General features: G+C 48.8%; 2 protein-coding genes across 11 annotated transcripts in view; one reads left to right on the forward strand and one right to left on the reverse strand.

Annotated features, from left to right (window-relative positions):
• WDR54 (WD repeat domain 54) overlaps nucleotides 1-17,024 on the reverse strand; it is a 307,575-nt gene that overhangs the window by 91,130 nt on the left and 199,421 nt on the right. The window lies entirely within an intron of this gene.
• DCTN1 (dynactin subunit 1) overlaps nucleotides 1-17,024 on the forward strand; it is a 74,477-nt gene that overhangs the window by 11,846 nt on the left and 45,607 nt on the right. For 6 of the 9 annotated variants that reach the window (XM_079990710.1, XM_079990712.1, XM_079990711.1 and 3 more), the window contains exons 1-2: nucleotides 1,295-1,569; nucleotides 10,890-11,138. In XM_079990710.1, coding sequence (XP_079846836.1) covers nucleotides 1,537-1,569; nucleotides 10,890-11,138 — 282 coding nt within the window. In that variant the 5' untranslated portion in view covers nucleotides 1,295-1,536. Of the gene's footprint in view, nucleotides 1-1,294; nucleotides 1,570-10,889; nucleotides 11,139-17,024 lie in introns of those variants that run through there. The other 3 variants (XM_079990715.1, XM_079990716.1, XM_079990717.1) reach the window with 2 other exon arrangements.

A 17,024-nucleotide genomic window follows, 5' to 3' on the forward strand; every position in this document is an offset into this window, starting at 1 on the left:
ATCCTCTTCAAAACCCTGGAGAGCCGGTCAGCATAGTACTGTATTTCCTGACACAGTATAAGTCAAGTTCCTGGAGACATCAGGAATCTAAACGGAGACCTCCTGGCATCCAAAGCATGGGCTCTGCCACTGGGCAACAATTGCCCCTACCCCCCTCTCTTCAGCTGCTTCTCAGGTGGTGCTGACACTGCTGAGCAGGGAATGGATTGTTTGGTTTATGGATTTATTGGCCAGCAGTCGGTATGGAAGAGTCAGGTGGTAGCAGAGGAGCACTGCTCAGGGATGGTTCAGGAGCCGAGCTGGCGGTGAGAAAGTATTCCACGCACCAGGAGCAGCATGGCAGAAGGCCTGGAGGTGGAACTAGAGGAGGCGGCAGCAAAGGAGACGGAGAGGAGCAGCAGCCTAAGTATAGAACAGTGTTTTTTAGAAACTGCTGCCTACTTTTGGAAGCACCTCCTGATGTTCTGATCAGCAATAATGAATCCGAGCCCTTGCTTCTAAACAGGACATTTTAAAGAGGACCCTCACTAAGGCAGAAGTCAGGCCTGGTGGAATGTGTTTGCAGTTTAGGTTCACCTAATGGAGCCCTGAGACGCTTTGCACGACCAGTTTCAGAGGACACTGGCTCCTTAGGATGTTAGCAGCAGATGGAATCTCGTCCTGCCAGAATCTCCAGTTACTACCTGCTGCCTCCCTCTCCCAGGTAGCTCTGGATGTCATGAGGCAGATGGTCTAGGGGAAGGAGACTGATTGATTTTGGAGCAAGTCGTGGTTAACTCTTGAGCTGCCTGCCCCTCACCTTCTGCCCTGTGTGGCTGTGTCAGGCAATGGAGCAGTTGGGTCTTTGTTGCCATTTTGCCTGAGATCTGATGGGGAGCCTTGGCTAGCAGGGCTGCTGCTGCTGCTGCTGCTGGCTACTCTTCTCTGCTTTCCCTCCTCTTACTCTCTTTCCACCGCAGCAGGAAAAAAGGCCCAGGGGAGGTGGCCTAAATGCACTTCTGGGAGCCAACGATGGGGAGGGGGTGCGCATGGGTGATCAGGACAGGCAGAGCTCCAAGTGGTGTACCTGAGAGCATAGTTTGTGTCACGTAGGGCTGTTCCCTAGACTATTCCAGACAGAGAGGACCAAAGTGGAGCTCAGCCTGTGACTTGCATCTGGGCTGGTGGGTGCTTCTGGTGTGCTGTGCGACTTCGCCTCACCAAGCGTCTTGCTCTTCCTTTCTGAGAGCAAAAACGGTCTAGCATTAGGACCCAGTGTGCTGACAGAATCTGTGACAAGAGTCTGGAGCAGCACTGCAGAGTGAGTCTCCATCAGCTGGGCTGGATTTTTGTGTGTTGGAGGCTTAAAGACGCTCTCTGTCAGCAAAAGGGCTCTTTTCTCCCCGTGTGGCTGGAGGGAGAGGGTGGCTCAGGGCGTGGGCATGGAAGCCTCCTCTGCAACATAGGAAGGAGCAGGATCCTCCCTGGTGAGCCCCCTGCCATGAGCTGAGAGCAGCCTTTTCAGAGATAATTAAAGCTGGGAGGAAAAACATCAGCATGGCCCAGACCAAGAGGCACACGTACAGCCGGGTAAGTGACACATGGGCAGCCATTGGCCGCTCCACGCCTGGGCTGCGCTCTGTGCCCCTGTAGGTACAGTATCTCTAGATGCAATCTGTTGCGAGGGGAGCCTGCAGATGGTCTGGATGGGGAGAAAGAGAGAGAGAGAGTGTTTCATTTGCCGGTTCCCTGCCATGAATTGTACCTCCATGCCATGTATGTTAAGGAAAGCTGCGTTGTTGGCTGAATTTCCCTGCTAGCCAAGCCCTTTCGATGGAGGTGGGCCGCTGTTATTTCCTGGTAATTGCTGCTGATACTGTAAGGAGGTGTCAGCTGAGCCTCTGGTGATGGTGAGTTTTCCCAGGGCTCTCGAATGCAAAGCTTCTGGGCTCCTTTCCCCTTCTCCCCCCTCCCCACCCCAGCAACTGCTTGCTCCCACCCACACCCCCTCTGTTATCCCCCCCCCACTCCTTTCCGGATGGTCTTTGAGAGCCCCCTCTTCCACCATATTGCAGTTTGGGCATCAGCTGCAGACTCCGCAACTCAGAACCAGCCTCACAATGGGGCCTTTCTCTGGAGTTGTTTCCCCTTTGTCATTTTGTTCTTGTTCTCTTTCTGCACCCACCCTGCCCTGCCCGACCCCCAGGGAGGGCTGAAGTGACACACAAGATGCGGGGCTGCTCAGGCGGTGCGCTTGAGCATCCTTGCTGCTGGGCCAAGAGCTTGGTGTTGCTTAAGGTGCTTTGGGAGTGCTGAGTGGCCACCTTTGTGTCTTCCTTCACCTTTGCAAGCCCTGGAAGGAGAGAAGGCTGTCTGTGGCTCCCCTGGAAGGAAGCATGGGCAATTCCCAGGGAGGCCTTCCTTTCTTGCCGCTGCTTCTCGTTGGAACATAGGAAACTGCCTTATGCCAAGTCCGACCATTGGTCCGCCGGCCCCAGTACTGGCAGCAGGGGCTCTCCAGGGTTCCAGGCAGGGAGCCTTTCCAGCCCTACCCAGAGAGATGCCGCCTTTGGAGATTGAGCCTGGGACCTTCTTCATGCATGGCAGGTGGTCTACCTTTCAGCTGTGGCCCTTCACTGGTGGCCAGGCCACTCTGTCCTTCGGCTCCTCTGCAGTTACCCTGGCTAGTTTCTGTGGAGGCCCCAAAGTGGGTGGAAGGCGTTGTCTTTGGCACTCAGCTGACAGTTGGGAGTGCGACATGTTTGCCCTCCAGGCACTGGTGTCTGAGAAGTGAGCTTGTGGTTCTGCAAGGGTTTGTTCCTTGCCTTCCCCTGTCCTTCCTCTTCCATCTCTGAAAGGGGCTGGCAGTGGCTGAGGTTTCATCTTGGCTGCCTCTTGAGCAGGGCAGTCGGTCAGGAGGCCTCTGGGTCTGATGCCCTGAGGGTGCTGTTGGCGTTCTTTCAAGCACAGCTTCTGGAGGATGTATCAGCTGCCTGGGGTGTGATTTTTATAGTCTTCTGGTTTTGGAGTCCTCTCTTGTCCCCATAAACCCAAACTGGGTCAGTCTCTTGCCAGAGACAAGGTCCATTGTGGGCCTGTTGAAAGGAAAGGCCTTCACTTGTGTGTTGCGCGTCTTGCCATGGTGGTTCCCTCTTAAGCATCTGCGGGACTTGATGCCGGCTGGTTGGGGAAGGGCCTGAGTGCAGTGCTAGAACATATGTTTGAGTGCAGGGGTTCAGGGTTCAATCCCCATCATTCCCAGACTCCTCCCTGAGATCCTGGAGAGCTTTTGTCGTTCCTTGCAGATGGTGCTGAACTCAGTGGACACATGACCTGACTCGGTACCCTATGTTGGTCCTGCATTGAACGTGCCTTGCTAGTGGTTGTAGAATGTGGCTTGGCTTGTTGGCTCGAGTGGTCTGCAGCAGTAGCTGCTGTTTCCTTCTCCACAGAGCTGCACCAGCTCTCTGGTTTTAAGTTGCACCAGGATTGGTGGCTGCACTTTGGGACATTGGGGGCGCAAGGCAGTTTAGACTTTCTGGCTCTTCTTCTGCATTCTTTGGCTGACATGGAAAATAGTTTTCCTGTGGGCTTTCAGCTTTGCGCTCCACCCTGGAGGGCTGGGCACCCTTTGTTCTGCTCTTGAGCTCCTTGGAACCTCCCTGCACCCATCACCTTGTCCTTCTCCCCTTTTCTAAAACCCAGGCCAAGCGCATGCCAGGGCCAGCCTGGTCCTTGAGCAGAGCGAGGGCTCCTGCCACACAGACACCAGCTCTGGCTGGTTCGCTTTTTCGTTTGAGAGCAACAGATCATCTGTGGCGCCTTTGATGAGACAGCAGCCACCCCCATTCTGTCACTGGGTGACAAGTCAGTTATTAATCCTTGAGTAATCTCCTCCTTTGGTGAGGAGGGAAGATGGCAGCTCTCTGGTATTACATGGCTGTTGATAATGAGGCTTAGTGCAAAGGGAGCTGTGCTTCTTCTCCTCCTCCTCCTTCCAGATGAGTCTGTCCATGACTTAAGTTAGAGGCAGGAGATGCTTAGAATCCTGCATCCTTGGCTCTTCTTGTTGGAGGGCTGGGTGGCAGGGCAGGCTGTGGGGCTGAAGGCCTTCCTCAGACTTGGGATTTGTACTTCAAAGAGAGAGGCTCTTGGAGGAGGCCTCAAATAGCCTTCTCCTCTGGCGTTTGAGCTCTTGTGGTGTCAGAAACCAACTCCAGTTTCTGGGAGGAAGCCTGGGATAATGAACCAAGAAGAAGGCAGCTACAGCACAGTACCTTCAAGCAAAGCAGGCGATGCTCAGTTGGTTATTTTTCACAGTCTTCCGTGAGAATGAACTTCAGTGGCAGAGGCTGGAGCCTGCGTGTTTCAGAAATACTCATGTGATTTGCATGTTGGGGGAAGTGTCTGCATTGACAGCCCTAGAGAACGAACCCTGCTCTGAAGTGGAGAAGGCAGGGAGCTTCTGCAGCCAAGGACAGGGGCACTCGCTGTGAGTCAAGCATCAGGATTTTGCCAAGAGAAGCTCAGAATCTTCCAGATTTCAGTTTCACAGAGCGACACTGGAGTCCCACTCATTTTAATGCATTTATATAAGGACTTTCTGTCTTTTTCACAAGGGTTCAGTTGCCTTGAACACTTGTGGAAAAGGCTAGGGTGAGATTAAACATATATATTAAAAATGCAAGAAGCTTAAATCCCTCTGAAAGTTAAATAGCAAGTATGGCAGCATAAAACATGTTATAGAGGACTTTTGGGGGGAAAGGAGCTGTTGGTGCAACTTAGGTTGTACTGAATTTCTTTCGTTAATGATCTTTATATATGGAGTTTCTATTGTATTTTTGTACCTGATTTTCATTTGTCATGTTTTTCTTTGAGAGATTATCATGTTTTTCTGTTAATCATGCTGCTTTAAATATAGCTTATTATTGCATTTGTACCTATAGTGCTTGCAATGTCCTGTTTATTAATGATGGGTTGTAAACTGAAGCGGCATAGAGATGATTTAAATAAAAATAAATAGCTTTCTGCCATCTGCCCAAAGGCTGTTGTGAACAAGTGAGCCCGAGAGAGGTGCCTAAAAAGCCCAGGAGGGAGAGCCCTGAACATACCTCCTCCAGGAGCTCATTCCTTTAAACCAGGGCAGCCAGTGAGAAGACTCTGTTCATTGAAAACATGAGTGTAACTTGCCAGGTAGAGGGGACCTAGAGCCCAGGCTGGGGTCGTGGCTGTTCCCTTCTGGATTCCACCCATCCTGCTGTGAACAGGCAGGCCGGTGACGGGTTCTCTGGCTCATCTGAGGGAGGCTGCTCTCATTCTGAGCTCTGATTCTGTGGTAGGTGGCAGGTCCTGTGATTGGCAGTTCTGTTGAACCCCTCTCTCATTCCCACTGCTGGAGGGCACCTTATTGTATCCACTGCCATGTGCTCTGTGGCATCCTTGTGTTTTCTCTAGACACGTTAATGTGGGTTCCCGAATTGAGTTCCCTACGTCCTGTGCAGTTCATGGTGCCTGGCCTCCTAATACACCTGCATAATTTCTGGGGCATCTTTAGACATGCTGATGGAGTCTAGCAGCTTGTTCACCCTACCACGCATCTCTTCAAGTTGGGCAGATGCTAGGATCGCCTCATCCAAAATGATGCCTGAATAATATTCACCGAGTAGGTCCAAGTCGTTTTGTCCGTCTGAATGTGGAAGTGGGCTTCTTCTGTCTCTCCTTGCCTTGCCCTCACCTTTGCTGGGCTGCCTTGAGGGTTTTTCTCTCTTGGTTTTCCTCCTTCCTTCTGGATTATCCTCCTTTCTGGAACTTGCTTCTGGAACTTCTGGTGCTACTAGTGGCTGGTGGAGTAAAAGGCCTCCTTGTGAGAGAGCTGCAAAAGCTGCTCTTCAGTCTCGTGTTCCCAGGATCCTCCCCTGGCCCCATTGGGCAGAAGCTGCTCCCTGTTATTCCAGGAGCCCCACAGCCCCCTGGCGGAAGCAGCACCCATAGTTTGCTGGCTCACTCCTGTTTCTCACAGGCACAGCTGCTTCTGCAGAGCTCAGATATTTTACTTTTGTTTGTCTCCTGAGCTGTATCCTGCCAAAATGTATTGCTCATTTTGTTATTAATTACTTTTCAATTTAAAATCCTCAAGGGGGCTTGTAATAAAATACAGTTATCATAGAACTGTAGTGCTGGAAGGCACCCAAGGGGTCATCTAGTCTGACCCCCCTGCAATGCAGGAATAGCAACTAAACCATCCGTGACAGGTGGCCATCCAGCCTCTGCTTAAAAGCCTTCAAGGAAGGAGAGTCCGTGCCACCCTCTGAGGGAGTCTGTACCACTGCTGAAGAGCTAATAATTAATGTAATAATTAATTAATGGCAAATACGGAGGACAAAGCAGTGCAGACTAAAATGCCAGGGAAATTAAAACTTAGCAGATTGCCCGGCTGAGTTCCTGCTCCTGGGATGGAGAAGCGTCAGGACAGGCCTCCGTGGGAACAGTTCCGTAGCACAGGACCTCTTCAGCGTCTCAGCCAAACACAGCTCACCCATTGGTGGGAAGAGCTTAAAGAGCAAAGAAGAGTGAAAGTGTGAAAAGGCAGCATCCTGGTTCCAAGCAGATTCGTGGAATTGGGCCCGGAAACCAGAAGGAAGCCAGCGAGGCTGTTTGGTCAGAGAGTGAGATGCTCCCCAAAACAGAAAGTTTTGCCATAGCATCCTGGAGAAGCTGAAGTTTACAGACACTTGGCAAAAGCAGCCCCAGGCAGGAAGAACACTGCGGTAGATCAGCCACGAGGCACGAGGCAACTAAGGCATGTATGTGTCACCATAGCCAGATACCTAACTTCTTTAGGAATCTCAGGCAAAGGATGCCTTGCCCACAGCCGATAGTAAAGGGACCAATGGCACCTCACTCACTCGGCTGCAGGGACGATGGCATTCCTTGGCTAGAACGCCCAGGGTGCTGGCGGTGCTGCTGTTATGACATGTATTTAATCTCTTTTTAGCTACTGATGAATTTCAGTCTTCTTTGGAATAGACTGTTTTTACAGATGGTTTCAATGTTTTATTTCATATTTGTGGTTTTCTTTCAATCAAGCAGCATATACACTTTGTTGAATAAAATAAATAAATGTATATTCCAAGCTTCTCCCAAAGGAGCCCACAGCGGCAAGCCCAAAAGATAAAACAATAACAGCGTCTTAAAACAATTCCGGTACAGGTGGTGCTGCGTGCCCTGGAACTAAGTGTCCTCCTGGTGAGCAGAGAACACAATTCAAAGTGTTGGTTGTGACCTTTAAAGCCCTAAACAGCCTCGGTCCAGTATACCTGAAGGAGCATCTCCACCCCCATCGTTCTGCCTGGACACTGAGGTCCAGCGCCGAGGGCCTTCTGGCGGTTCCCTCACTGCGAGAAGCCAAGTTACAGGGAACCAGGCAGAGGGCCTTCTCGGTAGTGGCGCCCTCCTTGTGGAACGCCCTCCCAGCAGATGTCAAAGAGAACAACAACTACCAGACTTTTAGAAGACATCTGAAGGCAGCCCTCTTTAGGGAAGCTTTTAATGTTGGATGTATCACAGTATTTTAGTATTCTTTTGGAAGCCGCCCAGAAAGGCTGGGGAAGCCCAGCCAGATGGGCGGGGTATAAATAATAAATTATTATTATTATTATTATTATTATTATTATTATTATTATTGGAATTCACTAAAAAGGCAAGAAAGGCCCTTCTCTCCTCTTTGAGCCTGTAAAGAGAGGGTGGCTTTTTCTTTCTCCTGCCCAGCATTTAATCCTTTAAGTTTGCCTTCCATCACTTCCTGGTGGGAAGAGCATGTCTCCCTGCCCTGGTGCAATTGAATTCCCACCTTAGCCAAGCTGCTGCCAGGCCCATCACTCTGCAGAACCATCCCCCCCCCCGTCCTTTATTTTAAGGAGAGAGAACAACTGTGTCCCTCCCCTCTTGGGGTTTGGTGTGGGGCATGTGCTGGGTGTCTGCAGCTGTTTGCCTCGGGAAAGTAGTTATTGATTTTAAGTGGACTAATTTCTTGCTTTTTCAAGCTTTCAGCTCACGAACCTGGAGTTTGGAAGTGAGCCTTTAACAGGGCAGCTGCATTGCTGCATTTTTAAAACAAGTTTCAACAAGTTTCCCCTCCCCACCAAGCTTGTTATTTTACACGCATCGTCTTCCAAAACGTTCTGTAAGTGGTGCTCTCTTTTCTGCAAGCCACCCTTAAAAAGCATAAAATTCTTACTCATCTGTGAAGAGATTTTTTTTAAAGCCCGCCTTCACTTGGTCTTGTTTTCCATCGTTTGGGTTCTGTCCTTGCATTGCTCCCATTTTGTGCAGGACGCCTCCTGGTGCCTTAGACTGAGTCATTTGCAGGTCTGTCCCTGCATTTCTCAGGCCGACTGTGAATTTAACCCATCAGCCGTTTTCCTAGGAAGGGAGGCAAACCAGAACGCCTGCGTCTTGTCAGAGGTGGCCTATTGGAGGTGAAACTGTGTTGGGGGCGGCTGTTCTGGGAAGGTGACCAGGCCTTCCTTAACAGGCAAACAGGGCACTTGGGCTGCTGCTTCCCATCACAGCCCTGACTGGCTGACTTCACATGTCCGTTTCCATGTGTCTGTTGCAAAAACTGCAGCTTGCATTTTGGTGCTTCATGAAGAGTCCTGGGTGCAATACTTCAAACTGTTGGCCCAGGATCTCTGGCTTCTTTTCCAAGTGCAATGTGACCAGGGCACTCTTGTATAGTCACGTTGACCAGGAATCGGGCAGGCTGGGCCACCGAGCCTTGGCCACCGAGCTGAGCAACTGGGAATGACTAGAATTGCAGTTGCAGAGGCAGTGGTTGTCGAATAGATGTGCAAGGACAGGTCAGCTCTGTTCTCGGTAGCTGAGCTATCTCTGTGGGTTGTTCTGGCGTGTGGATTCAGGGCTGGTCCTATGGCACTTTTTCCAGTGGATTTGTTGAGCTGCGGTAACCACACACTGCATGCATTAGAACAAAACACCTTCCTGTGATTCTGGGAAGAAGCACATCTAGGAGGATTTGGTTAAAAGGTGTTTTTTCTTAATACAGTCATACCTCAGGTTACAGCCACTTCAGGTTGTGTTTTTTTGAGTTATGGACTGCCGAAACCCGGAAGTACTGGAATGGGTTACTTCCGGGTTTCGGCGGTTGTGCATGCGCAGAAGCACCGAATCGCAACCCGCGCGTGTGCAGACTCAGGTTGTGAATGTGCATTCTGCACGGATCATGTTTGCAACCTGAGCGTCCACTGTAATATACAAGGGGAGTGGACTGGGAAGGGAGTGAGGCTGTTACAAGATCTGCGCCCAGATGTCAAGCCGTGGGATTCCTGGCTGTGTGCTGTTAGTCTGCTCCGTGGGGCAGTGGCGCAGGTGATAGTTCCCTCTTCAGACTTGCTGTACTTTTATTGTGAACACACCATCCCCAATAGGGTTCCATGCTGGCAAAACAGGTTGGTTGCACATAGACTTCTAGACTTCAGAACAGTACTGATGGATAGCCAAAGCTGTAGATGTTTCCCAGCAGGAGGGAGAGGAAGACACAGAACCAGGCACTTGGTCTCTTAAAGACTGATCCGCAGAGCTTTTCCTTTTTACGGATGCTCAAACCATCAGCCTTTCATATCCCAGACTGAGCCTTTTTGCCTGGAGGGGCCACTTCTCATCCTGCAGGTAGCATTACTGGAAGAGGAGAAGGATGTTCTTCCGGTGGCAGAAAGCCTTAAAAGGCAAGAGGTTGGTTGCCAGTTTCCTCCCGGGCCAGTTCAGGGTGTTTCTATTTGTATATAAAGCCCTTAACAATTTGGGACCAGTTTACCTGTAAGATCACCTTGCCCCCTATATATGCCAACTCAACTGCTTTGATCTGCGGAACTGGCACTGTTATCGGTGCCACATAATGCCCATTCCACAGTTGTAGGAAATGGGTCTCTTAGTGTGGCAGCACCTGCACTTTGGAACTCCCTGCCTGTTGATATCAGGAAGCCACCTTTGCTCTTCTCTTTTCAGCACCTGCTGAAAACATTTTTGTTTAGTCAAGCCTTATATTGTAGATTTTAAATTGCTTTATTGATGATTTCATTGTTTTCTCTTTTTTGTAAGCTGCTTTGAGGTTTTCTCCCATCAAGCAGTGTATAAATTTTCTGAAATATGTAAGCGCTGCAGCCCACAGAGAGGGAGGCTTGCAGCAGTTCTTGGAATGCTCTGGTTCCCAAAGAGAGAGGGACTGGGCCAAACACTGCCGCTTGGTGCATTTCTAGCGAAAGGACCATGCGTTGCTGAGAGGCCGCTTCCCATCTTCGTTTTGATCTGGCAGAAGTTGGAAGCGATTTGAAGGGGCTTGGGAAAGATTCTTGCAATTGCCTCCATTTAACTCCTCTGGGTTTCTTTTGGGCCTCCAGTCAGTCAGCTTCCATAGAACCAGAAGCATTCAGCAGACTCATGTGGCAGGCCCCCTTCTACTTGAGGCTTTTAAAGAAAAAATATGGGGGGGAAGAGGGTCCACGCCCGAGCATCATAGTCCTGTGCAGTCTTCTCTTGAAAGGAGCAAGATTGCACAGCTCCCCTTTGTAGCACACCCCACTCCGGAAGATTCCAGAAGTCCTCCCCCATATTCGCCTGGATCTCTTTTCCAGCAGCCCATCTCCCTTGTTTCTTGTCCTACTGTAAGAGAATCCACTAAGCAGCCCTTTGCCCTCTTCAACGTTTATTTCAAATCTATGAAGAAACTCTGCGACCATCCTCCTTTGTTCAACGCCGCCGTGTCTTCGCGCGTGTAGAGAGGAGGAGGATTCCTCCTTTGTGGCAGTGAACAATGCTTTGGGTCCAGATTTGCCGAGAAGAGCCTCGTTGCGGTTGTCAACTGACCCTTGGCTTCTCCCTGTTTCTTTCCCCAGGCGTCGAGTGCCAGCGCCAGGATGAGCGTGGAAGTGAGCGGCAAGCCCCTGAAAGTGGGCTCTCGGGTGGAGGTCATCGGGAAAGGGTATCGTGGGACGGTGGCCTATGTGGGCGCCACGCTCTTTGCCACCGGGAAGTGGGTGGGCGTCATCCTGGACGAAGCGAAAGGCAAGAACGATGGCATGGTGCAGGGCAGAAAGTACTTCACCTGCGAGGAGAACCACGGCATCTTTGTGCGACAATCGCAGGTAAGCTTCCTCCTGAGCGGCAAGGCTGGGTGTTACCGATATCAGTCAGTGCTTGTGTTGGTCAGGAAAGAAGTTCTGCTCAACACGCTTGATAGGGAGAGTGTCTCTCACCCCCCCCTGTTGCTATCAAAGGGTTAAAAGGTAGCAGAAACGCTCTAATCACTGAGCAGCTGGAAGTCATTAGGCTTCCAGGAACATGAGTTTGTATAAATAGTCTCCTGTGTGTTTGCTCCTCCCTTCTCCCCTTTTGGGCGTATTTGCTGATATGTGTGGTTCGTCTCCGGGTTTTTTGTTTTTGTAAATAAACCTTTCTTTGAGTTCCAAAACCGCTTGCTCCAAGACTCCTCTTTGAAAAGAAATACTGCCTCTCCTGCCCTTCTTAAACTGCTGCGCGAAATGCTCTGCTGTAATGGGACTTGAGACGATGGAAGCGCACCGGACATTTACTTTGCATTAAACTAATTAAAGTTTAATGGGACAGGTTATGGATGTTTGTACGTCAAGAAGGAGATAAGGAGTGCAGTTCAGAGTGATTTATGCAAGGACTGGAGCGAAGTCAGAAGCGGTTGCCGACAACGAAAGCCTTCAAAGCAGCTTGAGTCCTGCAACGTGCCTAGAAAAGTTTTAAACAGGCACTGAGCAGTTTGTACTCGCTGGAAGACGCCTTATTCCTCAAGGAGCCACCTCAGCAGCTGGGAGACGGTCTACAGGTGTGTGAGTATCGTTCCTAAGCCCCAGGGAGGATGGCAGAGTCCCAGGAAAGTTTTTCTGTCCCGTTTACGCGACTCAATGGGAAAAATTGGCAAGATTGGAAGGCTAGAGTAAGGGTTTGGTTGCAAGCAAAAGAGTTGTGGAGTTGCACTGAAGCACCGCCTTTACAGGCAGCTGCAGACGCCTCTGCAGAAGACAAAGCAGCAGCAGCAGCTTCACAGAAACGCGACAGGAAAGCCCAAGGTCTACTAGTTTTGGCAGTGGGACCAGAGCAAATGCCTTATGTTTCTGAGTTAAAGAACACGCATGAGGTCTGGACGGTTCTGCAGCGGTTAAATTCCAGAAACACTGCGGGGGCCAAGATCCATGCTACAAGATGTTTGTTTGATTTACGTCTCCAACCGGGAGCGTGTGTGAAAGAACATATTGCCAAAATGGTGTCTGCCTTTAATCAACTAAGACAGCTGGGCATTCCTTTCTCTATGGAGCAGCAGTCATACATATTGTTGTCTTCTCTTGATAAAAGCTATGAGACTCTAGCTCTAACTTTGGAGGCTATGCCTTCAACTGAATTAACCCTTGAATACATTTCATCTCGGCTTGCAGATGAACAGGATAAAAGGCAAAGAGAAAGAGGTTTGTCTTCAAAGGGGAGTTATGCTGTGCCTAAGAGTGGGGATGCTGAGTTTGAGAACACAGTAAATGCTTTTACAGCTAGACACTGTTTTCGCTGTGGTTCCCCCTCCCATCTAATCAGGAATTGCACACGTGAACCTGGTCAAGACAGCACCAAGGCCGTTACCCCTAGTTACCAGACAAGGAGTTCCAGGGGACGTCGAAGAAGAGGAGGAGGTCGTGGCTACTCCCACAGCACACAGCACATGGCTTCAGCAATGGCGTTGATGCAAGGGCGTGGCCAAGGCAGCAATCTACGCTGGTTGATTGACAGTGGTGCATCTCACCACCTGGTGGCGCCATCTAGTGTCCGTTTGCAGAATTGCAGACATTTGCAAACCCTTAAAGTTGTGACAATGGCAGATTCAACTAAACGTTCCTTAGAGACCGTAGGCACAGTGTTCTTGAATTGTTTGCAAACAGAAATTGATGCCTACGTGCTAAAGGGATTGAAGGGGTGTATTTTGTCTGTGTCAGAACTTGATAGAGTTGGGTTTAAAACTGTGTTTGAAAATGGGGTTTGCACTATTTCAAAGAATAACGTATCTCTTTTGCAGGTGGAATGCAGAAATGGGTTATATTATTTTGAGACAAGTCCAGATGAAGTTGAACAGGTTCATGCTGGTTGTGTGAACACGCCTACCCATAATTCTTGTGTTCATTTATGGCACCGTCGTCTGGGACATATTAATTTTCAGTATGTTAAAAAGCAACCTGAATTATCAGAAGGGTGCAAAATGAACAAATGTACTAAGTATTTGGATTGTACTGCATGCAAAAGGGCGAAGGTTCATAGATGCAGCTATCCCAGTTCAGATAGGAAATCTGACAAAGTATTCCAACTTGTGCATATGGACCTATGTGGCCCAATGCCTGTTGCTAGCATGGGAGGTTCGAGGTATGCACTGTGTCTCTCGGATGACAAAACGAAGGTTACATGGTTTTTTCCTCTCAAAACAAAAGCAGATACTGCAGAAACAGTTAAAAATTGGGTTCATGCAGTAGAACTTGAATTCAGTACTAAAGTACTTGCTTTTCAGACAGACAGAGGGTCAGAATTTACCGGGTCTGTGTTGCAGAATTTCTTTAAGAAAAAGGGAATTAAGCATCGTCTGTCTACACCTTATTCCCCCCAAGAAGGAGGCGTGGCCGAACGTAAAAACAGGGTTCTACAAGAGTTGGCAAACTCTATGTTGTTTGATGCTAATCTCCCTCAAAGTTACTGGGCGGAAGCCTGGCAGGCGGCTACTCATATTCTGAACCGAGTATATAATTCGGTAATTGCCACTACCCCATATTTTGCTTTATATGGGAAGAAGCCCAAAATTAATTACTTTCGGGTGTTTGGATGTCAAGCCTATGTACTTATCCCAAAGGCGTTAAGGAAAAAGGGAAGTCCAAGGACTAGGAAACTCATCTTTTGTGGGTACGAACCACACGCCAAATCTTGGAGATTCGTGGACCCAAATGGGGATACTACAAGAGTGGTCCTCAGTAGGAGCGCTGAATTTTGTGAGCAGTCCGGATGGACTCACTTACATGCTAACCCTGACATTTTGAGAGATGATTTAGGCATTTATGCTGGGAATGAAAGTCCAGAGAGTAATGAGCCAGAAGGGGATGGTGCACATGGTTCAGATGCAGATTCTGACCAGGCACAAGGTTCTTCTCCTAAGGTAGAAAAGCCAAAATCTAGGAGTGTTCCAACATCGCCACCCAGTAGGCCTAGCAGACAGCAAAAGCGAAGCAGGTCACCTGCAACACCAAGCCCAAGGGAGGTATCTAAACGGAGGTCTTTATCCCTAGAGGCACATCCAGATATAAAGTCTGAGACAGATTCTGACAGCCAACGGTCAGAGGGGGCACAAGAGGAACAATTGCGCAGGTCAAACCGTGCCACAAAGGGCAAGCCACCAGAGCGGTTTAAGGTGACAAGTGTATACGTAAATATGGCACAGTGTGAGCCAGATAGCTATATGGAAGTACAACAGCTTCCAAGCTCAGAAGCCGCAAAGTGGCAGGAAGCAATGGAAAAGGAGATGGCTTCAATGAAATCTCTCGGTGTGTTTACAAGTACAGAGCTTCCGAAAGGGCAACAAGCTGTAGGTTGTCGATGGGTATATCGTTTAAAGCCCACAACTACTGAAGAGTTGCAATATAAAGCCCGACTAGTTGCAAAAGGGTTTTCGCAGCGCAAAGGTGTTCACTATTCTCAAATCTATGCCCCTACTTCAAGATCGGAGTCACTAAGAATGCTTTTAGCCTCTTCAGCTAAGAAGGGAAATAAGCTGTTTCATTTTGATGTCAATGTGGCTTATTTAAATGCAGACTTACAGGAGGAAGTCTATATGACACCACCACCGGGTTTTGAAGGAGACAAGCCAAACCAGGTCTGGCGCCTACATAAATCCATTTATGGGTTGAAACAGTCTGCCCGTAATTGGAATTCCTGCTTAAACGATGCTCTAGAGAGCATGGGCTTCAGAAAGAGCGCAGCAGATGCGTGTCTTTACCTAAAAGGCTCGGGATGTGAACAAGAAGCAGTCTTGATATTTGTTGACGATTTATTATACAGTGGAAAGGATGATAAACTTGCACAACAATTTGCCACAAAGCTTGGAGAAAGGTTTCAGATAAAATCACTAGGCAATGTATCTGTTTATCTAGGAATTAAAATTCAGCAAGATGAAAATGGGAACTATTGGCTTAGCCAAGAAGCTAAGATCCAGCAGTTGCTGGAAAGGTTTAAAATGGACAACTGTGCTGGTGTTAAAACCCCAATGGAGTTAAGTTACATAAAGGATGCTCAAGCCGGGCAACAGGCAGAGTTCTCTAATCCCGGGGTTTACCAGTCAGCAATAGGCAGTCTACTCCACATTGCACAGTGGACTCGGCCCGATATAACATATGCTGTCAACATGCTGTGTAGACAAGCTGAAAAACCATCAATGCATGCTTGGCAAGGAGTAAAAAGAGTTTTAAGGTATCTCCAAACTACCAAAAGGTTTCGCTTAAAACTATCAGCAGAGGGCAGCACACAACTTGAATGTTGGGCCGACAGTAGTTGGGCAGATGCTGGACCAGATAGAAAATCAGTGTCAGGAATGGCGATAAAATTTGGAAATGCACTAATTGGTTGGAGATCAAGAAAGCAGTCACTTATAGCTTTAAGTTCAACTGAATCTGAGTTTAATGCATTATCAGATGTATGTAGAGAACTGGAATTTTATAAGCAACTGGTACAAGAATTGTTTGGAGAATGTTTCCTACCTATCAGAGTGTGGGAAGACAATCAACCTTGTATTAAACTAGCTAAATCAGGTCAATTCAAGGCACACACAAAACACTTGGATATCCGTTATCAAAATGTATGCCAAAGTGTAAAACAAGGTTTAATTGAACTAAAGTATTGTCCAAGCAAAGAAAATCTCGCAGACGGTTTTACGAAAGCTTTGAGTCCGCAATTTCATAAATGTTTCTGTTCAGGTTTAAATTTGAATTAAGGTTGGTACAGCTCAGTGTTACGAGCGAGAGGGGGTGTTGCTATCAAAGGGTTAAAAGGTAGCAGAAACGCTCTAATCACTGAGCAGCTGGAAGTCATTAGGCTTCCAGGAACATGAGTTTGTATAAATAGTCTCCTGTGTGTTTGCTCCTCCCTTCTCCCCTTTTGGGCGTATTTGCTGATATGTGTGGTTCGTCTCCGGGTTTTTTGTTTTTGTAAATAAACCTTTCTTTGAGTTCCAAAACCGCTTGCTCCAAGACTCCTCTTTGAAAAGAAATACTGCCTCTCCTGCCCTTCTTAAACTGCTGCGCGAAATGCTCTGCTGTAATGGGACTTGAGACGATGGAAGCGCACCGGACATTTACTTTGCATTAAACTAATTAAAGTTTAATGGGACACCCCCCCCGTGAGGTGCACCAGCCGTTTCCAAGCATCAGCTGCGGTTTTACCCTTTCTGGTGCCCTCGTGAGTCTCCTAAAATAGGAGGCACCAACTTGGTGCCCTACAGGTCTTCCCTTGGTGCCCACAAAGCCTCTGAAGCCCACCCCTTCCCACCCCACTCACTGCCCCCTTGGTCCTGAGGCACTAAGGGTGGTTATATAGAGCAGGACTTAGAGTAATGTTATTCTTCCCTGCTATTTTAACGCCATGTGCTTTTCAAGCTCAGATTAATTCTGCTGGCTCTGTCATGCACGCCCTTCCTTCCTCTCCAGGAAGTGAGCAGAGTGGGGCATGGCCATGGCACTTGCTGCAAAGTCCTGATGCCCCCGCAGGTCAGATGGGGTAGTGGGGGGTTCATAGTTGGGGAGCTTGAGGTAACCCGGCTCCTCTATTCTCCTGGCCTTGGCGTATGTGTTAAGGATTCTGTCCCAGTGCCGTCTGGTCCTGGTTGACTTCAGTCCTGGTAGCCCAAGATGGTTTCGTGCTTGAGCTGGGAAACCCAGATGGCAAGTGATGTGGGGCCAAATCCCCCCATTGCAGCTCGTGCCCATTTCGGT

This window comes from Podarcis cretensis (assembly GCF_951804945.1).
Source record: "Podarcis cretensis genome assembly, chromosome: 9".
Taxonomy (NCBI): Eukaryota; Metazoa; Chordata; class Lepidosauria; order Squamata; family Lacertidae; genus Podarcis; species Podarcis cretensis.